The sequence below is a fragment of the Scyliorhinus canicula genome, chromosome 6 (genome assembly GCF_902713615.1).
Source record: "Scyliorhinus canicula chromosome 6, sScyCan1.1, whole genome shotgun sequence".
NCBI classification, from domain to species: Eukaryota; Metazoa; Chordata; class Chondrichthyes; order Carcharhiniformes; family Scyliorhinidae; genus Scyliorhinus; species Scyliorhinus canicula.
Window position 1 is genome coordinate 39,807,771 of NC_052151.1, and position 27,829 is coordinate 39,835,599.

The 27,829-nt window shown below is 49.8% G+C and overlaps 1 protein-coding gene across 4 annotated transcripts in view; it reads right to left on the bottom strand.

Moving 5' to 3' along the window:
- armc2 (armadillo repeat containing 2) overlaps window positions 1-27,829 on the bottom strand; it is a 253,785-nt gene that overhangs the window by 150,869 nt on the left and 75,087 nt on the right. For all 4 annotated transcript variants that reach the window (XM_038799209.1, XM_038799210.1, XM_038799207.1 and 1 more), the window contains one exon: window positions 6,644-6,720. In XM_038799209.1, the coding sequence (XP_038655137.1) occupies window positions 6,644-6,720 (77 nt within the window). The remainder of the gene's footprint in view (window positions 1-6,643; window positions 6,721-27,829) is intronic.

Sequence of the window (27,829 nt, forward strand, 5' to 3'; positions counted from 1 at the left end):
TCCCCGTGTCTGCGTGGGTTTCCTCCGGTTTCCTCCCACAGTCCAAAGACGTGCAGGTTAGGTGGATTGGCCATGCTAAATTGCCCTTAGTGACCAAAAAGGTTAGGAGGGGTTATTGGGTTACAGGGATAGGGTGGATATGAGGGCTTAAGTGGGTCGGTGCAGACTCGATGGGCCGAATGGCCTCCTGCTGCACTGTATGCTCTATGTTCTATGTTCTATAAATCTCGGTCGGACCTTTGAATGTGGTCTCAACATCCCGATTCTTGCTGGTCAAAGTATCGGAAATTCTTTATTTTTAATATTTTTATTCTCCTTTTTCACATTTACTCCCAAATTTACACCCAACAATAATCAGTAATGAATGTAATGTCAATCCCCATATCAATAACAACGATCCCATCCTCCCACCAAACCCCAGACATTAGCCCGCATGTTAACACAAACAAATGACAAAAAGGAACCAGGAATCACCCAGAGTCACCATTAACACATACAGTCCCCCTCCCCCCCCCCCCCCAACCCTGCCAGCCCCCCCCCCTAATGTTCGATGTAATCCAATTCTTGAAAGTGCATGAATAACGGCCATGAATTGTAGAACCACTCCATCCTTCCCCTCAGTTCAAATTTGACCTTTTCAAGCATCAAGAATTCCAGCAGGTCCCCCCGCCACGCCAGGGCAAGGGTGGAAAGGTTGATCTCCACCTCAACAGGATCCGCCTTTGTGCGATCAACAAGGCGAAGGCTACAAAATCCGCCTCCGCACCCGTTTACCACCCCGGCCGGTCCGACACCCCAAATATGGCTTCCCAAGGGCCCGGTTCCAGTTTCACGCGCACCACTTTAGAGATTACCCTAAAAACCTCCTTCCAGTAATGTATCGGGAATTGTTTGCGTAGGATCCGGAATGCGCGCGGCAAAAAGCAACAGGGGAAATAAAAACGGCTGCAAGCAGACTGTGAGGCACTGGAAAAGCGTGGATTAAGGCGTGATGGTGCCGGGCCCCAAGTCAGCAGTGGTCTACTGTTCACTTGGTAGACTTTTTAACTGCTCAGTTCCAGAAACAAATGTTGAAATGTCTGAAGGTCTGTTAATGGCAAATGATTGGATTAAGGCAACAGTGGACAGAGTTGAGCAGCATTTAAAGCTCACGGCGCGTCGCTCTAAAAAATGGAGGAGTCTGTCACCGACCACGAGGACTGGTTGGTCCCGGTGGAAGCAAAACTTTCCCTGATGGCTGACAGCTTCAAAAAAGTAGGTGGATGAGTTGGAGAATCGAGAGCGTCGGCAAAATATCCGAATAGTGGGTCTGCCAGAGGGGTTGGAGGGCTCGCAACCCCCGGAGCATGCTGCACAGATGCTGCAGAAGCCCCCCGAACCATCCAAGACTGATCGAGCATACAGAGTGCTGAGGAGAAAGCCAAAGGCAGGTGAGCAACCAAGGTCGATGGTGGTGAGACTGCACCGTTTTCTGGACATGCAAACATTTCTGAGGTGGACCAGGCAGGCAAAGAAGAACTCGTGGGAGGGAAGTGTAAACTGAATACATCCCAATTGGGGTACGGAACTAGCTAAATACCGTGCCGGATTCAACAAGGTCCTGCATAATATAGGTGAGAGTTTTGGAATGTTGTATCCGGCCGGGGTAGCTTGGAATGTCCGGGGCCTGCATGGACCTGTTAAAAGGTCGTGCAAATTTGCTCAATCTGAACAACCTGAGGGCGGACTTGATGTTTCTCCAGGAGACTCATTTAAAGGTGGAGGACCAGATAAGACTGAGAAGGGGGTGGGTTGGTCAGGTTTACCACTCAGGACTTGATACGAAGATGAGAGGGGTGGCCATGTTAATAAGAAAGAGACTGCCTTTCTCAATGAAGAGGTTAATTGCTGATCCGAATGGAAGATTTGTGTTGGTGAGTGGCAGGATGCTCGCTCACCAACTGAGGAATCAGACAGCTGCTAGGGAAATAGGTAGGCTTAGGAACGGGGGAGGGGAAGAGACGAGGTAACAACGGCCCTGGCAGAGATTAATAATATTTTTGAGTCCTTTTATCACTGACTATACCAATCGGAACCAACGCTAGGGAATGAACTGAGACGAAGATTCTTGGATAGGTTGGAGTTTCCGAGAGTGGATCAGGCGAGGGCACAGGGGTTGGGGGCCCCAGTAGGTCTGCGGGAGGTGTTGGGATGTGTGAGTTTGGTGCAGTCAGGGAAGGTCCGGGTGGATTCCCAGCCGAATTTTATAAACGCTTTGGCTGGGTCCGTTAATGGTGCGTATGTACAATGAAGCGGTGGAGAGGGATGTGCTTCCCTCCACGTTATCGCAGGCTTCCATTTCCCTCATCCAAAAATTGGACAAAAATTATGAGTAATGCGGATCTTATTGTCCGATTTCACTTAAATGCAGATGCAAAGCTTCTGGCTAAGATCTTGGCTACCCATATCGAGGGATGTGTGCCAGATGTGGTTGAGAGGACCAAACCGGGTTCATAAAGGCAGATTGTTAGCGACCAATGTATGAAGCAGATTGGACGTAATAATGATACCTGCAAGAGGAAGCGAGGTGGAGGTAGTGGTGTCAATGGATGCCGAGAAGGCATTTGATCGAGTGGAATGGGTGTACTTTAAAAAACATTTTTTAAAATTCTATTTTTTTCTCCTGCCCGAACAGGCACCGGAATGTGGCGACTAGGGGCTTTTCACAGTAACTTCATTTGAAGCCTACTTGTGACAATAAGCGATTTTCATTTCATTTCATATTTTCTCCCAAATTTAAACCCAACAGTAAACATAATCTGTAACAAATGTAATGTTAATCCCCATATCAATAACAACAATCCCATCCTCCCACCAAACCCCAGACATTGACCGACATGTTAACATAAACTGGCCTGCATGTCAATATAAACAAATAACAAAAAGGAATCAGGAATCACCCATAGTCACCATTAACACATACAGTCCCCTCCCCCCCAACGCTCCCAGCCCCCAACTCGCCTAATGTTCGATGTGATCCAATTCTCGAAAGTGCATGATTAATAACGCCCATGAATTGTAGAACCCCTCCATCCTTCCCCTCAGTTCAAATTTGACCTTTTCAAACGTTAAGAATTCCAGCAGGTCCCCCCCACCACGCAGGGCACAGGGTAGAGAGGTTGATCGCCACCCTAACATGATACACCTTCGGGCGATCAAAGAGGCGAAGGCTACAACAATTAGCCTCTGCGCCCGTTTCGAACCCCGGCTGGTCCGACAGCATGAATATGGCCTCCCGAGGGCCCGGGTCCAGTTTCATATGCACCACTTTAGAGATTACCCTAAACACCTCCTTCCAGTAATCCTCCAGCTTTGGACAGGACCAAAACTATGAACATGATTTGCGCCCCCCCCCCCCCCCCCCCCCCCCCCCCACCCCCCCACGTTCACACACAACATCTACTCCCTCAAAGAGTCGACTCATCCTCGCCCTTGTAAAGTGCGCTCTGTATACCACCTTCAGCTGTATCAGCCCCAACCTCGCACACGAGGTGGAGGCGTTCACCCTTCGGAGCACCTCACACCAGAACTCTTCCTCCATACCCTCTCCCAATTCTTCCTCCCACTTTGCCTTGATCCCTTCTACTGGCACCTTCTCCTCCTCCTCCAAAATAACCCCGTAAACCACCGATACTACCCCCTTCTCCAGCCCCACTGTCGTCAGCACCTCCTCCAGCAATGTGGAAGCCGGCTCTATGGGGAAACTCTAAATCTCCTTTCTGGCAAAGTCTCGGACCTGCATGTATCTAAATATTTCCCCCTGCTCCAGCCCATACTTTGCTCCCAGCTCCTTAAATCCTGCAAAACGACCCCCAAGAAATAAATCTATTAGTGTTCTAATTCCTTTCTCCTCCCATTTCCATCCCACTTCCCTGGCTCTATGCTATGGTTGGAATGGGTGTACTTATTTGACATTTTGGAGCGGTTTGATTCGTACAGGGCTTCGTGGACGGAGTTAAGCTATTCTATAAAGTCCCAAAAGCAAGCATCTCCATTAACGCAGCGCAGGACGAGGCAGGGGTGCTCACTCTCTCTTCTGCTCTTCGCCCTTGCGATTGAGCCATTGGCAGTGGCTCTTCAGACGTCTGGGGTGGAGGAGTATTGAGCGGGGAGGTGGGGGGATAGTGGAGAACCAGCACTCTTTGTACACGGATGACCTCCTGTTGTGCATTTCTAATCCCATGGAATCATTTGATAAGTTTGTGGTGATTCTGAGTGAGTTTGGCTCCTTCTCCGATACAAGGTTAATACAGCAAAGAGCAAGATGTTTCTGATAGGCTCCAGAGGCCAGGAGGGGTGTTTGAGTGGGCTCCTGTTTCACCTGGTAAGAATGAGCTTTCACAATCTTGGGATTCAGGTCGCAGGGACTGGGCTCAACTTCACAATTTAAATCTGGCAAGTTTAGTGGAGGGGATGAAAGAAGAGTTTAAAAGATGGGACAGACTGCCGTTATCTCTGTCCAGGAGAGTCCAGATAATAAAGATGGTGATCCTGCCGAGGTTCCTTTTGTATTCCAGATTCTCCCAATCTTCCTGCCTATATCTTTTTTCAGAAAGGTCAATATGTTTATTCTAGGCTGTGTGTAGGCAGGGAGGATCCCCGTATTAAAAGAGTTTGTCTGGACAAGAGCAGATGGGGTGGTGGCCTGGTTCTCCCTAATTTTCAGAGTTACTACTGGGCTGCAAATATTGTCATGATCCAGAAATGGGTGTTAGCTCAAGGGTCGGTGTGGTGCAGGGTGGCAGAGGCTTTGTGTAGGGAGAGGCCCCCTTAAGGGCATTGACTTCAGCTCCTCTACCATTCTCACTGAGTAGGCACTCATTAAATCCAGTGGTAGTTTCCACTCTTAGGGTGTGGAATTAGTGCCGGCTATATTTTGGCCTGGAGGGCAGGTCTAGAAAGGCCCCGATCTGTCGTAACCATAGATTTGTCCCAGTGAGATTGGATGTCAGGTTTAAGGAGTGGGACCGTCTGGGGATCAAATGTTTTGAGGACCTGTTTTTGGAGTGAAGTTTGTGGACCTAACTAAGCTGAAGCTGACTAATTGCCCAGCAGTAATGAGTTCAGATATCACCACATAGGGGCCTTTTTGAGTAAAGAGGTGGGTTCGGTTCCAATGTTGCCACCTTCGGGTCTACAGGACTGGCTACTCTCAGAGGATGATATGGGAGAGGGCAAGATCTCCAATGTGTACTCCGAGTTGGCCAAGAAGGAGGCAGTTTCGATGGTGGCAATGCAGCAAAGGAGGCACGGTGCGAGGTTGGATTTGGGAAGAAGCACCGCGTAGGATTCATGCATCCGCGTTGTGTGCTAGTCTTATTCAACTTAAAGCTGTGCACAGAGCACATATGATGCCAGTAAGGCTGAGCCGATTCTTCCCGGAAGTGGCCAATCAGTGTGCACAATGTGCCAGGTCTCCTGCGAATCATGCCCACATGTTCTAGTCCTGTCCAAAACTGGTGGGATTCTGTTAGGGAGTTACGGATGCATTGCCTTGAATGGTAGTCATGTCATTTCCATGGGTAGCTATTTTTGGAGTGCCTGAGGATACGGGTGTTTTGGTTGGGAAGGAGACCGATGTTGTGGCTTTTGCCTCCCTGCTAGTCCGGAGGAGAATTTTGCTAAACCAGCGGTCCGCGGATCCACTAACTTTCGGGTCATGGGTGTGGGACCTTACTGATTTTCTTCCTTTGGTGAGAATTAAGTTCGCCATTCGAGGTATGGATGAGGGGGTTCTTCGTGAGGTGGAAGTTGTTCATTGACTTTTTCAAGAAGTATTAGAATGTCAGTAGGGGTAGCGGAGGGTGACGGGATACAGTAACTATTGGTTAATGGGTAAGGCGGTACTTTATTTTGTTTTAAAACATTTTTGAGGGTGTTGTTGATGTATTTGTATAATATGGGGTGTTTCAGGTGAGTTACATTGCTATAGTGTTATGTACACTGTTAATATGTTATGGAGTGTTCAATACTGTTTTGCGTTATTGACTTTTCCGGATTTTGTATTTTTTGGATACAACTTTTTTTTAAATTATGCAGATCTGGATCTCGCCCTCACAGATCCCGATACCTTGTGATATTTTGTTTAATCTTGTGAGACGTTTGGAGCATTGCAAATCTTGCGAGAGGCATGACGAGGAGGCAGGATCATGCTCCAAATAATCTGTTTCAGTAAAGATAATTGAGGAATAACTGCTCTTCTTCAAAATGGTGCCATAGGATCATTTACTTGATAGAGCAGACTGGGTGTAGGTTAACATTTTATCCAAAAGACCACCGTTAATGTAGCACTACAGTGTCAGCCTACTTGTGCTTAAGTCTCTGGAATGAGACTTGAACCCACAACTTTCAAATTCAGAATACTACTAACTGAGACACAGCAAGATTAAGATGATGACTGTGGTAGGATCTCCCAGTAGCAAAAGCTTTATTCTGGTTCCTGACTGTGCTATATGTAACAGTGTTCAATTCTCTTAGTACTAAAAGGCGGTAAACATTTGATTCTCCAGCAATAACATGCCTTACCATTTCAGTGCAAAGGGACTATTTTCAGTTGCAAGTTGTATTCAAACCGTAAGCAAGAAATTCTGCTAAAAGAAATTACCTGTTCTGTTTTGTTCTTTTATGATTTCTGTGTTGCCAGGACAGGTGGATGGTCTACTGTCTTGTTTCGTCTGTTCGCTGAAATAGATGAGCAAACGTATTTGACAAATGAGGATAGGCCGACTTCAATTTTTTTTAAAAATTGCCATTTAAGTTGTGTCCAATCCTATAATACAGTTTCTAAATTAAATTTTACTGTGTTTTGAGTGACTATTCACAATTGCACTTCTAACTCTGACACAGTGGTTAGCACTGCTGCCTCACAGCTCCAAGGACCTAAGTTAAGTTCCAGCCTTGGGTGACTGTGTGGAGTTTGCACAATCTCCCCTTGTCTGCGTGGGGTTCCTCCCACATTACAAAGATGTGCAGGTTAGGTGGCCATGATCAATATGCGGGATTACGGGGAAAGGTTGGGGGAGTGGACCCAGGTAGAGTGCTCTTTTGGAGGGTTGACGCAGATTTGATGGGCCAATTGGTTTTCTTCTGCAATGTAGGGATTTTATGATACGGTGATTATGGACACATAATATTGTAACATAGAGCCCTTGGCCATTGCGTTGAGGAGCTCGGAGAAATGGAGGGGGTTAGTGGGTGGTGGGTGGGGGGGGGGGGGGAGTGGAGCATATGGTGTATGAAAATTAACCTTTTATGATATATTTCCAGCTGGTTCCCAAGGCGGGGGATATAATGGAGTCACTTAAGCGATTTGGGGATTTTTCGGAATATGAATTGAATTTAGAGAAGAGCGAGTGCTTTTTGGTCTCCTCGCCGGGGCGGGAGCGAGTTTGGAAGCATTGTTGCTTTGTGTGGCAACCACTCACTTAAGACATTGGGGGTGCAGGTGGCTCGGGATTCGGCCAGGCTCTGTAAATTGAATTGACGAGCCTGATGGGCAGGGCCAAGGCGGATTTGTTAAGGTGGGATAGCCTGCCCCTATCATTGGACGCTGGATGCAGGCGGTAAAGATTTATGTTTTGCTGCAGTTTTTGTTTTTATTCCAGTGTTTACCGGTCTTCTTGCTGAAAATGCTTTTCAAGGGGATGAAGCGGTTGATTTAATTGTTTAAATCAGGTAGGATTGCGAGGGATCGGAAGACAGACAAGGGGTTTGGCTCTAGCAAATCTGCTGTATTATTATTGTGTGGCAAATGGAGGCAATGTGGGTAAGGTAGGAGGTCAGGTGCTGGCAACGGCGCAGCTTCTGTTTGCCCTGGGGAAATATTCAGGTAGCCTGGTGGTGGTGGCCAAGCTGAAGATATAGAGCAATTTCAGCAACATTTTAAGTCAGGCATGGGGTCGAAAAGAGATCAGAGAGAATCATTTGTTTGAGCCAGCAAGATTGGTTGGTAGGTTTCAGGTAGGATTGGGGAAAGGTGAAATGAAGGACTTATTCTTGGAAGGGCAGTTTGCGAGATTGGAGAAGTTGATGGAAAAGTTTGGGTTTCCACAGGGGAGGCTTTTAGGTGTATCCAGACATTTCCGGTGACACCTCCTTCCTCGTTGTTGGAAGGAGCGTTGTCGGTGATGGGGTTGTGGGAGGGGTGTCATCTCAGAGATTTATGCGAGGATTGTGGAGGAGGATATGGTGTCATTGGAGGGGGGTAAGGCCTGTTGGGAGGAGTGGTTGGGGGTGTCCCTGGAGGTGGGCTGTGGTGTGAGGTGTTGCAGAGGGTGAATGCCTCAACTTCATTTGAGAGACTGGGGTCAATAGAGTAAAGGTGGTGCACAGGGCGACGAGATCAAGGATAAGCCAGTTGTTTGAGGGGGTGGAGAATACTTACGAACAGTGTGGGAGAGGCCCGGCCAACCATGTACATATATTCTGCCCCTTTCCAAAGTTGGAGAGGTTTTGGAGGTCTTTTTTCAGTACCATGTCGGCGATCTTGTACTTGGATTTGGAGCCCAGCCCTGAGGGCCATATTTCGGGTGTTGGACCTGCCAGCGGAGGCAGATGTTTTAGGCTACGCCTCGCTGATTGCTTGCCGGTGAGTCCCGCTGATCCACCCTGTGCCTCAGTACGGCTGGGGCATCTGATGGAGTGCCTGTATTTTGAGAAGGTGAAGTTAACCCTGAGGGGGCAACTGAGGGGTTCCACAAGAGATGGGGTCTACTTATTCTTCACTGTAAAGAGGTTACCATCAACTGCTATGGGAAGGGGGGGTTATTTTTTGAGTTACATGGGGGTTGGTTGGTAGGGGGGGGCTCTTTTGTTATTTTTTTCTTTGGGGGCTGTTTTGTTTTATGTATGTGGTGAATGTAATTCACACTGTATTGTACTATATGGTATTGTGTCCTTGTGGACTCTGCCTGTGAGCCGTTGTGCGGCTCTGCCCATAGGGGGAGATGAGAGCTTGTACAGGGCTCCACACTCAGCTCCGCCCAGGGCTCCGCCCATGGCCCCTCCCACTACCGGAAGTATAAAGTGCTGCAGCCGTGTGAGCCTGCCCTCAGTTCTTCCGGTCGCAGGCAGGCTCAGTTGTAAGACTATTAAAACCACAGTTTACTTCCAATCGTGTTCCGAGTGAATTGATGGTCACATCAATTTAATAGTCTTAGAAAACTTGAAGAAAACTACTATGGAATCAGCCCTCAAACCTGATCGACTAGAAATCGACCTGCAGGCTGCAGAGGCAAAGGAAATCTTCCTACACTGGCTTCGGTGTTTCAAAGCCTACCTGGCTGAATCGAGCACCTCCAAGACTACAGAGGAGCAGAAACTCAGCCTACTGCACGCACGGGTGAGCCATCGCATCTCTACGCAACTCAATTGTACAAACTCCTATACTGAGGCCCTTGCTATGCTCGACCGATTGTACGTGTGGCCTGTAAACGAGGTCTATGCGCGGCACATTTTCACTACCCGCCACCAGCGCCCTGAAGAGTCGCTAGAGGACTTCCTGCGCGACTTAAAAGCCCTTGCTCGGGACTGCAATTTTCAGGCTGTAATGGCCTCCTAGCATATGGAACTCGCTGTCCGTGATGTGTACGTTGCGGGGCTCCGGTCTAACTATGTGCGCCAGCGACTACTCGAGAAAGGGGCCCAGAACTTGGAGGACACGGTAGAGCTAGCAACTTTATAGGAGACAGGTTTAGATAAAGGATCTGGATCGGCGCAGGCTGGGAGGGCCGAAGGGCCTGTTCCTGTGCTGTAATTTTCTTTGTTCTTCTTTGTTACTATGGAGGTTGCGTTCCGAAGTCTAAACTCATTCCCCGGACCAAGCGACCCCATCGTGGACCTCCGACCAGCGACTGCCAAAGGCCTGCGCCGTGCAGCCACCCACTCACTATGGAGCGCCAGCGTGCCATTTTTGTGGCCAGCCCCAACACCCACGGCAGCATTACCCGGCCCGCAACACGACCTGCAGCAGCTGCGGTCGAAAAGGACATTATGCCAGAGTATGCCTGGTGAAATCAAAACCCTCTAACTCCCCCGCAGTCCAGAACAATCGCTCCACCAACTCGCAGGCCCGCAGACCCTGTAACGTTGCAGCGTGTCTGCCGACTCCGCCCGACATGTGCGACTCATGGGGGCCGCCATCTTGGCAATCGTCCCCCACACGGCCGGCCATGTGCGAGTCATGGGGGCCGCCATCTTGGACGCCATCTTGCTCGCCACGTGCGATCCACGGGGGTGGCCATCTTGGACGCCATCTTCTTCATCACCTGCCACGTGCGATCAACGGGGGCCGCCATCTTGGCCATCACCCGAGGTTCACCTCGACGACTACGACCTTCGCGGACAGTCATCACGGGGCCACTCCAGCACTGCTGATCGAGCCGCCGACTACCCGCAACGCAACGCAGTCACGTTGGACCAGTCTCGTCCGAAGCACCTCCAGAGCTCGATGATGTCCGTTCAAATCAACGGACACAAGACACTGTGCCTCTTCGACTCCGGGAGCACCGAGAGCTTCGTACATCCTGACCTGATAAGACGCTGTTCGCTCCCTATCTTCCCTGCACGGCAAACTATGTCCCTCGCCTCGGGCTCGCACTCGGTCCAAATACAAAGGCGCACCGTCGCGACCCTAGCGATTCAGGGCGCCAGCTACTCTAATTTCCAGCTGTACGTACTCCTCGACCTCTGCGCCCCACTCTTACTCGGGCTCGATTTCCAATGTAACCTCAAGAGCCTCACACTCAGTTTCGGCGGACCCCTACCTCCACTCACTATATGCAGCTTAGCGACTCTAAAAACCGACCCCCCTCCACTCTTCGCTAACCTAACGGCTAACTGTAAACCAGTAGCCACTTGCAGCAGGCGATACAGCCTGCAGGATAGAGTATTCATCAGAGCCGAAGTCCAGCAGCTCCTACTTGAGGGAGTCATAGAGGCCAGTAATAAGCCCTGGAGAGCTCAGGTGGTGGTCGTCAAGATCGTGGAAAAGTTCTGGATGGTGGTTGATTATAGCCAAACCATTAACCGGTTCACGCAACTCGATGCGTACCCCCTCCCCAGAATTGCAGACATGGTCAACCAGATCGCTCAGTACCGCATATTCTCCACAATGGCTCTGAAGTCTGCATACCACCAGCTCCCAATCCGCCCGGGGGACCGCCACTACACGGCGTTCGAGGCAGATGGCCGCCTCTTCTATTTCCTCCGGGTCCCCTTTGGCGTCACGAATGGGGTCTCGGTGTTCCAATGAGCAATGCACCGAATGGTGGACCAGTACGGGCTGCGGTCCACGTTTCCGTACCTGGACAATGTCACCATCTGCGGCCATGACCAGCAGGACCACGACGCCAACCTCCACCGATTTCTCCAAACCGCCCAGAAACTCAATCTCACCTACAATAAGGAGAAATGCGTTTTCCGCACTACCAGACTAGCCACCCTCGGCTATGTCGTGGAAAACGGAGTTCTGGGCCCTGACCCGGACCGTATGCAACCTTACAACTCCCTCTCCCTCATTGCCCCAGGGCCCTCAAGCGGTGCCTGGGATTCTTCTCTTATTACGCCCAGTGGGTCCCCCAGTACGCGGACAAAGCCCCCTCACTATTTAAGACCACACTCTTCCCACTGTCAGCTGAGGCCCGCCAGGCCTTCAACTGCATCAAGGAGGACATCGCCAAAGCCGCCATGCGGGCGGTGGATGAATCCGTCCCCTTTCAGGTGGAGAGCGACGCCTCAGAGGTCGCCCTCGCCGCCACTCTGAATCAGGCAGGGAGACCTTCTGACCAGTAGCCTTCTTCTCCTGGACCCGCTCCGCTTCGGAACTTCGACACTCCTCAGTCGAAAAAGAAGCTCAAGCCATTGTGGAAGCCGTACGGCACTACCTCGCAGGAAGGAGGTTTACCCTCATCACCGGCCAAAGATCGGCTGCCTTCATGTTCGACAACTCGCAAAGGGGCAAAATAAAAAACGATAAAATCTTGAGGTGGAGGATCGAACTCTCCACCTATAATTATGACATCATATATCGACCGGGGAAGCTCAACGAGCCCCCAGATGCCCTATCCCGCGGCACATGTGCCAGTGCGCAAGACGACCGCCTGAAGGCTATCCACAACGACCTCTGCCACCCGGGGGACCCCCGGCTCGCCCACTACGTCAAAGCCCAAAATCTGCCTTTCTCCACTGAGGAGGTAAAAGCCATCACCAGGGATTGCCCAATCTGCGCGGAGTGCAAACCTCACTTCTATAGACCAGACAAGGCCCACCTGGTAAAGGCATCCCGGCCCTTTGAACGCCTGAGCATCGATTTCAAAGGGCCACTCCCCTCGACCAATCGAAATGTGTACTTCCTCAACGTCATAGACGAATTCTCTCGCTTCCCCTTTGCCATTCCGTGCCCCGATATGACCTCCCATACAGTCATCAGAGCCCTGCACAGTGTCTTCACCCTGTTCGGTTTCCCCAGCTACGTACACAGCGACAGGGGTTCGTCCTTCATGAGCGACGAGCTGCGTCAGTACCTGCTCGACATGGGCATCGCCTCGAGCAGGACTACCAGCTACAGCCCCAGGGGGAATGGGCAGGTGGAGAGGGAGAACGCAACGGCTGGAAGACCGTCCTATTGACCCTATGGTCCAGGAATCTCCCGACCTCCCACTGGCAGGAGGTCCTCACCGACGCTCTCCATGCAATTAGGTCCCTCCTGTGCACTGCCACCAACCAGACCCCTCACGAACGATTATTTGTTTTCCCTAGGGGCACTACCACAGGGGCTTCGCTCCCAGCTTGGTTGAGGACACCGGGCCCAGTTCTCCTCCGGAAGCACGTCCGGACACACAAAATGGACCCACTAGTAGAGGTACTACTGCTACATTCAAACCCACACTACGCCTTTATTGAATATCCCGACGGCCATCAGGACACCGTTTCCCTCCGGGACCTGGCGCCTGCAGGATCCACTACTACCACCACCACCGCCGAGGTACCCCTCACACTCGACCGTCACCACCCAGCCACCCGAAGAGGCTGCAATCACGGTGCTTCGCCGATCCCAAAGGACGACTCGGCCACCGGACCGGCTCAACCTGTAGACCCGTCACCCCCGCCGGGACTTGATTTTTTTTACAGGGGGTGAATGTGGTGAATGTAATTCACACTGTATTGTATTGTATGGTATTGTGTCCTTTTGGGCTCTGTGAGCCGTTGCGCGGCTCTGCCCATAGGGGGAGATGAGGAGCTTGTACAGGGCTCCACCCTCGGCTTCACCCATGGCCCCTCCCACTACCGGAAGTATAAAGTGCTGCAGCCATGTGAGCCTGCCCTCAGTTCTTCCGGTCGCAGGCAGGCTCAGTTGTATGACTATTAAAACCACAGTTTACTGCCAAACGTGTTCCGAGTGAATTGATGGTCACATCAATGTATAAAATATTAAAATGATAAAACCAAATAAAAATATATGTTAAAACAACACAGTATTGTTACACCACCCCACATGCCCCAGAGTTAGCACAGTGGGCTAAACAGCTGGCTTGTAATGCAGAACAATGCCAGCCGCGCGGATCCAATTTCCGTACCAGCCTCATCGAACAGGCGCCGGAACGTGGCGACTAGGGGCTTTGCTCAGTAACTTAATTATTATTGAAGTGATTATTATTATCACTACAAGTGAATTAACTAATAATTCTGATTAAAAATTCCCAAAATCTTTGGCCCTTGCATGCCCAATAATTAGAGTCACCAGGTTTGTAAGTTAAACCACAATTACTGTTTCTTTATAACAAGAATAATTATGAAATACGCAACAGCTCAGCCTAAGGCAATTCCCCACGGTAGAATCCCCAGTGGCGGGACAGGCGAGCCACGCAAAGCCTGGAAGATGTTGCTGGTGGCCAATGGAAAACACGCCATCCATGCAGGGGGGCGCAGGCTAATGTTCTCAGCCATGGATCAAATTCCATCACGGCAGCTCGTATACATCAGCAGCAAATTAGATTTTGTTACAGCGAACATAATGTATCCAAGAAGTGTGCTTTCATATGCACAAGGGACAACTCAGCCCTGGGATCCAGGGTCAAATCTGGCTACGGCTGATGAGGTAAAAGGTCTTCTTTATTGTTGCAAGAATCTGATGTGAAATGGATTTGGCAGTCTCAGTCGTGAGCACCAGCTCACGGCACTGATTTGCAACATTACTTAGCTAGTCCCAAGTATAATCTGTTTAGAAAATTTAATTTATATTAAAGAGGTGACCCTTTGGAGTGGATTGTCACTCTACATGTAAATTTTGCGTGTAGTTAATGTAGAACATTGATACGGAGGGTTGACTTTACTCCAGTTATGTGTGGGCATTTACAACAGAACAGGGGATTATCCTACTCCTTAACCACCTTGGGCTGACCAAATGCAAGAGCCCATACTCCAAGCCAGCACTGGTAACGTCATCAGGGCACAATCTGCTATTTTTACTTGTGGCCTGAGAGAAGAGCAGTGATGGCTCCACTAAAAAGCCAAAGCTGCTTGCAGAGCACTAGATGCTGTTTTTAAAAAGTTTACTGTCTTTGTGGACCGAAAGTAGCACAAACAAATCTTGGGATTCTTGTGCACTGGGACTCTGATCCCGCCTCACTGAGGGTTCTCCTGGGGGCACTTATGTCAAGGACTGTCCCAAATGATGACCACTTGTCAACCGATTTTTTAGCAACTGCTTCTCACTGACCTCCCTGCTCTGAAACATGAACTTGATAGCAGAGCAGAAGTGAAAGTACAAAACTATTTCAGCATTTTATGCTTCTGTACTGGTCAAAATGTTAGTTCTGAGACAAACACAGGCTCGATCTGATTCCAGTGGGAATCTAATCATAGAACAATTACCATTGGGAGTTTTCACAAATCACTGAATCCCTGGTGTGTTAATTGGACTATCAACAGGCAGGACTGTTCCCTTCCAGTTGGGGAACACTTCAGCAGTCAAGGACATTCAGCCTCTGATCTCCGGGTCAGCATTCTACAAGGAGGCCTTCAGGAGACGCAACAACGCAAAATTGCTGAGCAAAAACTTATAGCTAAGTTCCGCACGCATGAATGCGGACTCAACCGGGATCTGGGATTCATGTCGCATTACATTCGGCCCCCACCAACAAGCCTGGACTTGCAGAGGCCTACCGACTGAACTGGCCTGGGACAATTCACACCTCTTTAACCTGGAGTTACCTCTCTCTCTGCATCTTTGATGATTTGATTGCCTGCAGGTGCTCGCATTCCGGGGCATCTCTGACTGTGTCTATATAAACATTTCTGGAACAAGCCTTTCCATTCACCTGAAGAAGGAGCCGTGCTCCGAAAGCTCGTGTTTGAAACAAACCTGTTGGACTTTAACCTGGTGTTGTAAGACTTCTTACTGTTAATTGGAGACCACTGACATCAAGTTACAAAGGAGGTTTAGGCCTATCCTATATCAGACTCACCTACTGTCTGTTTCATCAGAGCCCTCAATCCTACACTGACCTGTGGTAATCTTTTGGTGCCCAAATTTCCAGAGATGAGCAACCACATCCTGCCTTTCCTGTGCAGGCCATAGGTTAGTTAACATGGTAGATGTAGATATATGAGCAGCCACACGCTGCCAAAGATTGATCTGCTGCCAAAGACAGGTTGGCTAGAAACCTGCTGGCAATTGAAATTCTCCGTCACGTCCCCCACCCCCACCATTTCATAAGGTTTCAGTTGATAAGAAACTCACCTGATTATTGAAACTGTCATCAAAGCATTACCAGTACAGAAGGAAAAAGCGTTGGAGAACACTCAAAGAAATTAGGTGACAATGGGCAGGATTTTCCATTAGCCAATGCCAAAACCGGGAAAGGCGGTTGGGCGGAGAATCGGTCCCAATGCCGAAATCGCAGCAGGCATCGATTTGATGCGAAATCATAATGCTCCAGCACCTCGACAGCGGCATCAATGCGTTTTACTCCACATGTACAGCAGGCATATCGTTTGCATATCATTAATGGGCCCCACCCGGTATTTTCCGGGGCCTCCACGATTCTCCGCCTCCGATGGGCAGAGTTCCCGACAGTATGGTTCACTTGTGCTTTTGAAAATCGTGAAACCGGCATGGCAGCTGTTGAGGGAGAGAGAGAGAGGGCATACAGAAGGTGCCCAACTTCGCCATAGTTTGCTGACAGTTGTGCTGCTGGCCAGGGGCTTCTGCCAGGGCCGGGGGGAGTAGCCAGGATGTGGGCTGCGAGGTCAGGGTGGATGGGCATGGAACACCATTGCCGCAGCCATGCAGCTGCACACACCACTAACAGCCCAATTTGAACAGTGCCATGTGTCGTATAGGTGTGCCCTCCGTCCGTCCGTCCATCTGTCCCCCCTCCACCCACCCACGACACCCCCCCCCCGTCCGTCCCCCCCTTCCCCGTCCGTCCCCCACCGTCCCCCAGGGCACCCCCATGGCCCCAGGTGAATGGGCACGCTCCAGTTCAATCTTGTTGGCTGGGATGAGTGTGTGGGGGGATTGTAATGTGTATATGCGGCTGCAGCTAGCCACCCCCCGCCCCCTCTCCCCCGAGTGTCAATGATGGACCCGGCGAATCCCACACCATTTTTCATTGGAATCGATTGTGTTCCACGCAGCACCGTACTAGCCCTTCAACGGCAGCTGAATCAGTCCAGGAGCGGCACCAGTTTTTCTGACGTAAAAGTCCACAGGTTTTGCATTGGCGTCAACACCAGTCTCAGAAATGGAGAATCCCGCCCATGCTCTTTTATCACATCGAAACATCACTATTCCTTTTTTGACTCAATGCAAATTAATATTCTTTGTAAAGGTACAATTGTTAAAGCTTTCTATTTATAATTTTTTTGAGACAACCCATTCCTATATCTGGATTCCTATATATTCAGCCTCTGATCTCCGGGTCAGCATTCTACAAGGAGGCCTTCAGGAGACGCGACAACGCAAAATTGCTGAGCAAAAACTTATAGCTAAGTTCCGCACGCATGAATGCGGACTCAACCGGGATCTGGGATTCATGTCGCATTACATTCGGCCCCCACCAACAAGCCTGGACTTGCAGAGGCCTACCGACTGAACTGGCTTGGGACAATTCACACCTCTTTAACCTGGAGTTACCTCTCTCTCTGCATCTTTGATGATTTGATTGCCTGCAGGTGCTCGCATTCCGGGGCATCTCTGACTGTGTCTATATAAACATTTCTGGAACAAGCCTTTCCATTCACCTGAAGAAGGAGCCGTGCTCCGAAAGCTCGTGTTTGAAACAAACCTGTTGGACTTTAACCTGGTGTTGTAAGACTTCTTACTGTATATCTGGACTATTGTTGATAATGTTTGCTGCTTAAAATTGCAGATGAATTCTCTACCTCTAAATGTGAAAACCTCCAATAGCTCTCACCCTCAATGCAGATCTCAAAAAGTGTATGAATTTTATATTTTAAGTCGGAATAGATAGTTTGAACACATGCGATTTTTTTTTTTACAAACATTCATGTTTTCTTAAAACCCTTTTGGTGAAGGTAGAAGTGCACTTCAGACAGAATGAACACGAAGGGTGCTATTCAATGGCCTTGTTGCACTCTCACTCGAGCGCAACGAGGCCTGTGAATATTGGAAGAGGCCAAAAATGAGAACCGCACAGGCACCAAACCGTTCGCAATTCAACCGGCCCACTTCCATAGGTGGAATCTGGATCCCGCCGTAGTTTAGCGAGAAACCAATAATCACCACTTAGACCGACTTCCATACAATTAACAGGAGCCACCCCATATCCAACCGCCTTCCCAGCAAGTAGTTACGCTGGTGCAGATTTGTACTCCTTTTTAAAAATGTCAATGAGGCGGAAGAGCAGCTGCGAGGAGCCGAGGAGGCTCACAGGCAAAGAGTCCGAACAACACTGAGCTTGCTGCCCCTGTGCTCAGAATAGGGAGGGGGGAGGGCCCATCCTTGTTTGGGGTGGACTGCCACGGAGGTGGGGGGGGGGTCGAGATGGACCATGCACGGATCCTCCATGCCGACTTGTGGATCGTATGTACCCATTCCGGAGGCCACCCTAGTCTCTGCCTATCTGCCCCACCGACCACCCATAACCCCCACTGACCGGGGAGGCCTCTGGCCTTGCGGCTGAAGGATATTGCCAACAGGGAATTGGCAATCGTAGTTAAGTGAGCACTTCACACATCCCAAGTGGATTCCCCATGGGTAGGCGGGCCATGTAGCATGTAGGGCTTATTGCTTAGCATCCCAGTCAAACCTTGATGCTTGGATATTATGCTTTAACACTGCGGGAGGCGTGCAACATCCAAACACCCAGGGCATGGGAGACAGCTCCGGGCACATATCCATGGCCGGAGGGTGGGTGAGCGCCACGGGGAGGAGAGGGGGATGCTCGGAGAGATGGGCAAAGGGTCCGGTGGTTGCGGAAGGAAGTGACAGATGCATCATAATGGTTGTGCGAGCAGGTGTTTAATGTGCTGTACGATATCCCACTCCTGATGGTGCTGCGCCGCCCTGTCCCGTGTGTTGACCCCGAGATGTGGCCTCATCAGAGGGGTTGAACTCTGGGGGGGCTGGTGGTCATTGTCGCCACTCCATAGGATGGGCCAGGTTGGCACGCAGCGCCCCCTCGTCCCAGCCGGTGCCCATCAGGCTCAGGTATTAACCTCAGAAGGGAGGGGAAGCTGGATTGAGCCACAGCTGCCCCTGATCATCTGGCTCTGCCAGCCCTGGTGGCTCCCCAATGTCTGCAGCATGGTGTCGACGTCCTCGGCCTTATGATTGGGCCATGCTCTGCAGCGCCTCAGCAATGCCCACCTGTGACTGTGACAAGCTCCGTAGCGCCTCGGTTATATCCATCTGAGACCAGGACATGTCCTGCAGCGCTCCATCAAGGTCTACCTGGTACTGGGTCACATTCCCCCATCGAGTTGGGACAGTCTGCCAAGGCGCTCAGCCATGGCCATCACTGACTGCACAACGCCTTGGACACCCCACATATGCTGCCAATGTCATGTACCAGGGTCTCCACTATGGTCGCCACCCTAGCTCTGTTGGCCTCGGTGCCATGCATTGCCGCCGACATCTATTGCACCCGTACCCTCTGGAACTCCTCCAATCAGCTTTTGAACTGCCCGAGTGTCACTGACACCCCTCTCTGAATATCACCCTATCGTCTGCCTCAGCTCCGGGTAAACCTGTTCCAGAGGCTCAGCATCTGACTGGGATCCAACTGTGTCCTGGAATCCAGCAGAACTCTGACTGCTGTCTTGCCTGGGCATTCCTGCCTCCATTTGATGTGCATCAGCAGGTGTGTGGTGCTCACCAGAATGTGCCCCAGAAGCTTGTCCACTAACTTTGTCCACCAAGGTGCGTGTCTGCATTGCTGGAGAGTGATGATGACTGCATCCTCGGAGCTCACCTTCGAGGTGTTCTCATGGGAGGCCATCCTGGATGGGCCGGGGCCATCGGCTGCAGGCCCTGCAGGAGAATGAACATGTGGTCAGTGTGAGGGATGGTCAGTTTACATTGTATTTCCGATTCACAGTCCTGCTGGGAGGGGGGGAGCTGGGAAGGGGGCATGGGTGGGCCAAGGCACAGCACGTGACAGGCACATTTCTGCAAGGAGGGGGGCACGGTGACAACTCACCCATGTGGCCCGATGCAAGTCGTTGACCTCCTTGCAGCACTGGGTGCCGGTCCACCTGGTCAGACTGTCCGAGCTGAAGGACACTGCCACTTCATCCAATGCAGTACTGGCTTCCCTGTGACTCAGCCATCAGGGCGCTCGGGGAGGAACAGGACATCCTTCTTGGCCTCCCCAGGTCTGCGTCTCCGAATTGTAGGGCTGGTCGTCGAGGCGCCATGGCTGCGAGCTGAGTGAAGTTGGGAGTGCAAGAGCAGTTTAAGTATTGCTATGCCTTGTTAGCGCGGGGCTGGTGAGCGCAGTCCCGGTGAATTGGCTGGTCAGCCATGATTTGCGGCTTGACGTCCGTGGGGCCTCCATTAGTGGACCATTTAACGTTGGATTGTGGTGACGGCTTCGCCGGGCCTAGCGCTGAGAAGCTCTCGGCAGATCCCGCTCGCTACCACATTTAGAAACTTTTTCACTGAATCACGCCCAATATCATGGAGAGAAAAAGCAGCAATCATAAGTTACAGATGACGACTTCCGGTTTTGACCATGGAGTGAGTGGTCACATAAAGGGCTGTTCCTGCTTAAAGTCACAGAAAAGGGCTCATTTCACACAGATCCGGATGAAATTTTGATGAAAAGGCGTAGGTGAATGTTAGAGGAGTAGTTTACCCCTGGAATGGTATGTCTTCTGATCGCCAGACCCAGCAGTAAGCAGTGAGAGATTTGGCTGGGAAGTTGAAACAGTCTTGTGCTTCACAGACAGTCTCTTCCAGCATGCAGACGGGGGAGGGGCAAGCTGTAAGGCCCCAGAGACAGGAACTGATGACTTTTATAAGGAGGAATTCCATAAACAGAGGAAAGAAATGCATGAGGATCATGCAAAGGCCTTTGCAGAAGCTGTGCACCCCTGAAGAGTACTTTGGAGCGGGTGGAGAGGTGTTTGGAGGTGCAGGGGTTGCAGATTCGGGAGATCTAAGGAGTCATCTCAGACCACAGCGATCGTGTGGTGGCTCTGGAGGCGGAGGTGGGGCTCCTAGGTGACCTTTGTATTGAGGGCAAAGGTTGAAGAGCAGGAGAATACCTCGAAGACAGAACCTGCGAATAGTGGGCCTGCCTGAAGGTGTGAGTGCCACAAGGTATGTCTCGAAGATGCTAACGGGGCTGGTGGCAGAAGGGGTGCGAGATAAGGCACCTGAAGTGGACCGAGCGCATAGGTCTCTGAGGCAAAAGCCTAGAGCTGGGGAGCCATTGCGGACGGTGATCGTGAGACTCCATGAATTTGTGGAGAAAGAGAAAAAATTCTACAGTGGGCAGGGAGAAGCATAGCTGTGACTGGGAGGGAAATAACGTCCAGATTTATTAGGACATCGGAACCTAATTGGCAAAATGGCGGACAGGTTTCAACAAGGCCAAGGCGGTGCTGTACCGGCGGCAGATCAAGTTTGGGGTTCTCTACCCGGCAAAATTATGGGTGACGTTCGGAGGCCGGGAGTATTATTTCGAGACCTCAGAGGCGGCCGAAGACTTCATTAAGGAGCATAAACTGGGGGAGAACTGAGCAGACAATGCTTGGGAACCGGGGTGCTGGCACCATGTAATGGTCGGGAGCATGTTTGAAGTGGGGAGAGGGAGAGGGAGATTTTCGCCATTTTTTTTGTGGGGGGGGGGGGGGGTGGTTTCTGTTCTATGTTGAGATTGTAAGGAGTTGTAGGAGTTAATGTGCGGATGGATGTTCCCATCCCCCTCCTGTTTTATGGGACTGTTCGTGTGCTTTTGGAGAAGGCTACCTGGAGTTCAGGAGAAGTCATTGTTTGGATGGGGGAGGGTAAGGCCAGCAGGAGGCCACCTTCTTGGAGCTGAGTAGTGGGGGGAGGAGGTCATTAGGACGTGCCTTTGGGCAGGGGCAGCTGGGCTATCAGGTTATGCTGGTGAACAGAAGTGAGGTGGTGGGGGAGAAGGCCAAGAGGGTTGGCTGGGGAGAGGGGAGAAAGGGGAAGGGGGGAGGGGAGGGGAAAGAAGGGGAAGGGGAAAAGCGGGGGAGGGGTTCTGCGACGCAGCAGGAGAGGAGAGATGACATGGTCAAGGGCGAAGAAAGGGGCCATCTGGGTTGGGCTACGTACAGAGTGGAATTAAAGGGGCAGGAGTTAAGCGGGGAAGATGACGTACGGTAGAGGGGATTTGAGGCGCAAGCCTCCCGTAAGGTTGGTAACGTGGAACGTCCAGGGACTGAATGGGACGGTTAAAAGGTCGCGGGTGCTCGCGCACCTCAGGAGCTTGAAAGTGGGAGTGGTCCGTGTGAAGGACCAGGTTAGGTTAAGGAAGGGGTGGGTTGGGCAGGTTTTTCATTCGGGGTTTGATTTGAAATCGAGGGGTGTGGCGATTTTAATGAGCAAAAAAATGGGATTTGTGAGTGCAAAGGCGGTGAGGGATCCGGGTGGGAGATATGTGATTGTGAGTGGGGTATTGGAAGGGGCACCGGTAGTGTTGGTAAATGTGTATGCCCCAAATTGGGATGATGTGGGTTTTATGAGGGGGTTGCTGGCAGCAATCCCGGATTTGGCCACGCACCAGTTGATCATGGGAGGAGATTTTAACTGTGTCCTGGAGCTGAGGGTGGATAGATCGAGCCCCAGGTCGATGGATAGGGTACGAATGGCAAGGGTATGACGGGGTGGGTATGGAGAGGATGGGTATGGTGGATCCATTGCGCTTTCAGAACCCAGGGGGGAAGGGAGTATTCCTTCTTTTCACACGTCTATAAGGTATATTCGAGGATTGATAACTTTGTAGTGAGTCGGGAGATCTTGGTTGGGGTGGAGGTGATAGTTATCTAGGACCATGCACCCCACTGGCTGAATATTCGGTTCAGTACGGGACGAGAGCAGAGGCCGGGGTGGAGGTTTGACTGGGGGTTGTTGGCGGATTGAGGTTTTTGTGATAAGGTGCGGTTGGCGATTAGGGATTATGTGGAGTTCAATCAGAATGGGGAGGCGTTGGAGGGCATTTTTTGGGAAGCACTGAAGGCAGTGGTCCGGGGAGAAATTATCTCATTTACGGTTTGTGCGAATAAGGAAAGGAGGGCAGAACATGACTGTCTAGTGAACGAGATAGTGGAGGTGGACAGGGAATATTCGAGGATGTCCATGAGGGGATTGGCGAGGAGGAAAAAGTTGCAGGGGCAATTTGATAGGCTGACAACGGGGAGGGCGGTCGGGCAACTGCGTAGGGCAAGAGGGGTGCAGCACAAATATGGGGAGAAGGCGAGCCGCATGCTGGCGCACCAGCTGCGGAGGCAGGCTGCATCCGGGGAAATATTGAAGATCCGGACTGGGGCTGGGGATGTGGTGTCAGAGCCAGGGAAGATAAATGAGGCATTTAGAGAGTACTACCAGGGACTTTATGAGGCAGACCCAGGAGGAGAGGAGTGGGACATGGGGCGGTTTCTGGACAAGCTGAAATTTCCCCAGGTGGAGGAAGCAAAGAGGCAGGCATTCGAGGAGCCGCTGGGGTTGAGGGAGGTGCTGGAAAGTATCAGGGGTATGAAGTCGGGGAAGGCCCCTAGGCCGGACGGGTACCCGGCAAAATTTTATAAGGAATTTGCAGCGGACCTGGCACCACATCTGTTGGGGGCGATTAACGAAGCACTAGAGAAGGGGGAGTTGCCAGAGACGATGAAGCAGGCCGTAATCACACTAATCCCCAAAACAAGGGAAGGATCCGGTCGAATGTGGGTCGTATAGACCCATATCACTATTGAACACGGATGTGAAAGTATTGGCTAAATTGTTGGCGGGGAGGATGGAGGATTGTGTCCCGGGGGTGGTTACAGAAGATCAAACAGGCTTCGGGATGGGCAGGCAGCTCACGAGTAATAGAAGACGGCTGTTGAATGTGGTGATGAATCCGTCGAGAGCTCTGGTACCGGAGGTGGTGGTGTCCTTGGACACGGAGAAAGCATTTGACCGGGTGGAGTGGCGGTACTTGTTCGAAGTTTTGGGAAGTTTGGGTTTGGGCCGAGATTTGTGGCATGGGTGCGGTTGCTGTATGTGGCACCAGGGGCGAGGGTGAGGACGAATGATATGAGCTCACGAAGCTTTGACTTACACAGGGGTACGAGGCAGGGGTGCCCGCTGACACCGCTGCTGTTTGCACTGGCCATAGAGTCATTGGTGATGACTCTCAGGGGGTCGGCAGAGTAGCAGGGGATAATGAGGGGACAGAGGGAGCATCGGGTGTCGCTCTATGCTGATGACCTCTTGCTGTATGTTTCGGATCCGTTGGAGAGTATGGGAAGGATTATGGGCCTGTTGGGGTTTGGAGGGTTCTTGGACTACAAGCTGAATGTAGGAAAAGCGAGATATTTCCGGTGAATGAGCTGGCACAGCGGGCTAATTTAGGGGGATGCCATTTACGGTAGCGAGAGATAGGTTTAGGTACTTGGGGATTCAGGTAGCGAGGGAATGGACGGGGCTCCATAAGTTGGGTGACCTGTATGACCTCCTGCGGTTAGAGAAGATAAAGTATGAGTTTGGGGGGGGGGGTGGAGAGGAATCTGTACAAACTATATAGTTGAATGTTGGGAGGAATGTTTCCGGGGTGTTTATTTGCTGTAACTACTTTGATACAAGTGTGAATAAAATGCGTTTTTTTTTAAATCATAAGGTACGGATATTCACTTGAAGTGGGCTAATTTCAGTAAATTGATTAGAAATCTTTATTTAAAAGCCATTTGCTGGTTGCATTTGTGCAGGCTCTCAAAGTTATCTTTTTAGTCACATTCTTTCTGTTCACATATCCACATGTAAAGATACTGATTATTTTTTAATTCCTTCGAACATTGGTATTAGAAGATAATGGAGATAACACACTCTGTCCCACCAACTCTAATTTGCAGGAAGGAACTACACAAATTTGAATAATCAGATTAACAGTTCTATTCATTAGTAAACCACTTACATTTTCATTTCACAAAACATGGTTGGTTTCTCCTTCAATTTTTAAAAAATTCAATTGCATATTAAGTATCAATAGTTGTCTTCAATTGAATAAGCTTTTCTTTAATTAATAATTCTCCTCCCTTAGTATTCCTAGTCTTACTGTTCTTTTTTGACACCATGTTAAAAAGTGATGAACTTATCTTCTGGACCCAGGTTTAAAATGTGCCATTAGGTTTCCTTATCTGAATGTATTCATGTTTAGTATGTCACCAGTACAAAATTCTGTTTCACCAAGATAACCCAGCATATCTACAGAGTATGACCAACTTGCACACCACAACAAATGTGCAATACAAAATTTAAACTGGCTCAAAAGTTCTTCGGAAAAAAGAATGATTACCAACTTTTGAAAAAGACTTGCAGTATACCAATGCAAGGACCAAACATTAGGGGTCCAGGAAATAGATTTTCCCAATCCTCTTAAGCTTCCACTCAGTGATTTTGATTTAAGGAGATGCTGAGAAATGGTCTGATACGTCACCAGAGAGGAAAGGAAAATCAGATAGTGATCATCCCAATCTGATCTTGCAACATTTTAATATCGCTTTAGTAATCTTCACAACTTTGCTTTCATTTTCTACCTTCCCTCACTTTCACATGGTCCCACTCTGGCTCGTCCTTTCCCCGATTTCTCGGTCTCAATTTGTGGGTTTAGGCGATCAACAAGTATTCATTATAAGCTCACTGAATCCCACAGCTACCTCAACAAATTTCCTCACACCCTACTTCCATTCTCCCAGTCTTTCCATTTCCAGATCATCTTTTCTGATGATAAAACTTTCCAAACCAGCACTTTGAGATTTCTTCCTTTTTCTTTAACCGAGGATTCCAACTCTGTGGTTGACAGTGCCCTTTGAACGCTTTGTACCCATTTCCCACACTCTCAGCTCATCCTCACCCTGCCAGAACCATGATAGGGTTAGCTTGTCCTCACTTTCCACTTCATCAGCCTCCACATTCAACAGATCATCCTCCACAATTAACGTCACCTCCAGTGTGACACCGCCATCAAACAGGTCTTCCACTTCCTTCCCGTTTGCACTCCACAGGGACATCACCTCAGAGATATCCTCAATCACTCTCAACACGCTGTTCACTTCCTATGCAAATAAAGGAGAAGCAAAACCTGCCCCTTTGCCTCCTCTCTCCTCATTATCCAATGCTGCAAATTCTCTTCTCTAAGTGATTCACATGTTCTTCTTTCAATTTAGCATATTATGTTCAATACTCAATCCTGTCCGTTCTACATTTCGGAGACCAAATGCAGACTGAGTGACAGCTTTGTGAAACAACTTGCTCAGTCCACAACATGATGCCAAGTTCAGATAGCATATCAAGCTCAAGGAATAGCATCTCCCCTTTCGATGAAGCACTTTACAGTCTTTTGAATTGAACATTGAGTTCATCAATGTCAAACCGTAATTTCTGCCTCCATTTTGTTCCTTTTTCTTTGGATGTTTCCGTCTTAATCTTGTCTTTTTCTTGTGTCGCTTTTGAACAGAAGATGTTCATTATTCTGCCACTTACACCTATTTAACACATATCTTTAGTTTATTTACTTGGCCCATTTCTACTCCCCTGGACTCTGTCCCACCAAACATCTTCTGCATGATCCCTTTTGTTCTATTTCCATCCTTCCCTATTTGACCTACTTAAAACATAACTGCAAATCAAACGTTATGGGGAGCAGGCAAGAATAAAATAATAAACCTCCACTGTGTTAGGATCCCGGACGAGAAACCCAACAATTTTCAATTTGTCAAATTGTAAGGAAAGGATACTTTGCTCCAGGAGTAATAACACTGACCAATAAAACACTTACATTTAAACACAGAATCAATCACATTACAAGCAACAGCTTTACAGTTAACAGTTCAAGTAGCTCTTAAATAAAAGGAAAAACTGCCTTAGGGAAAGCAGGCAGCAGAATCAAAGACCCTTCCCACCCGGGTTATTCTCTCTTCCAACCTCTTCCTTCAGGCAGGAGAAACAAAAGTCTGAGAACACGCACTAACCGGTTCAAAAACAGCTTACATAGAACATAGAACAGTACAGCACAGAACAGGCCCTTCGGCCCTCGATGTTGTGCCGAGCAATGATCACCCTACTTAACCCACGTAACCGGTATACCCGTAACCCAACAATCCCCCCATTAACCTTACACTACGGGCAATTTAGCACGGCCAATCCACCTAACCCGCACATCTTTGGACTGTGGGAGGAAACCGGAGCACCCGGAGGAAACCCACGCGCACACGAGGAGGACGTGCAGACTCCACACAGACAGTGACCCAGCCGGGAATCGAACCTGGGACCCTGGAGCTGTGAAGCATTGATGCTAACCACCATGCTACCGTGAGGCCCCGCTTCTTTCCCTCTTTTTACCAGACTCCTGAATGACCCATTTATGGACCTTAAAATCATAAGACCATAAGACATAGAAGCAGAATTTGGCCATTTGGCCAATCATGTCTGCTCCACCATTCAATCATGGCTGATATTTTCTCATCCCCATTCTCCTGCCTTCTCCCCATAACCCCGATCCCCTTATTACTCAAGAACCTATCTACCTCTGCCTTAAAGAAACTCAGTGAATTGGCCTCCACAGCCTACTGCGGTAAAGAGTTCCACAGATTCACCATCCTCTGGCTGAAGAAATCCCTCCTCATCACTGTTTTAGAGGATCAGCCCTTTAGTCTGAGATGGTGTCCTCTGGTTCTAGTTTTTCCGACAAGTGGAAACATCCTCTCCACGTCCACTCTATCCAGGCCTTGCAGTATCTTGTAAGTTTCAATAAGATCCCCTCTCATCCTTCTAAACTCCGAGTACAGACTCAGAATCTTCAAACGTTCCTCATACGACGAGTTCTTCATTCCAGGGATCATTCTTGTGAACCTCCTCTGGATCCTTTTCACGGCCAGCACATCCTTCCTTAGATACGGAGCCCAAAACTGCTCAAAATACTCCAAATGGGGTCAGACCAGAGCTTTATACAGCCTCAGAAGTACATCCCTGGTTCTGTATTCTAGCCCACTTGACATGAATGCTAACATTGCATTTGCCTTCTTAACTGCCGACTGAACCTGCACAATAATTTTAAGTGAATACGGACTCCCAAGTCCCTTTGTGCTTCTGCTTTCC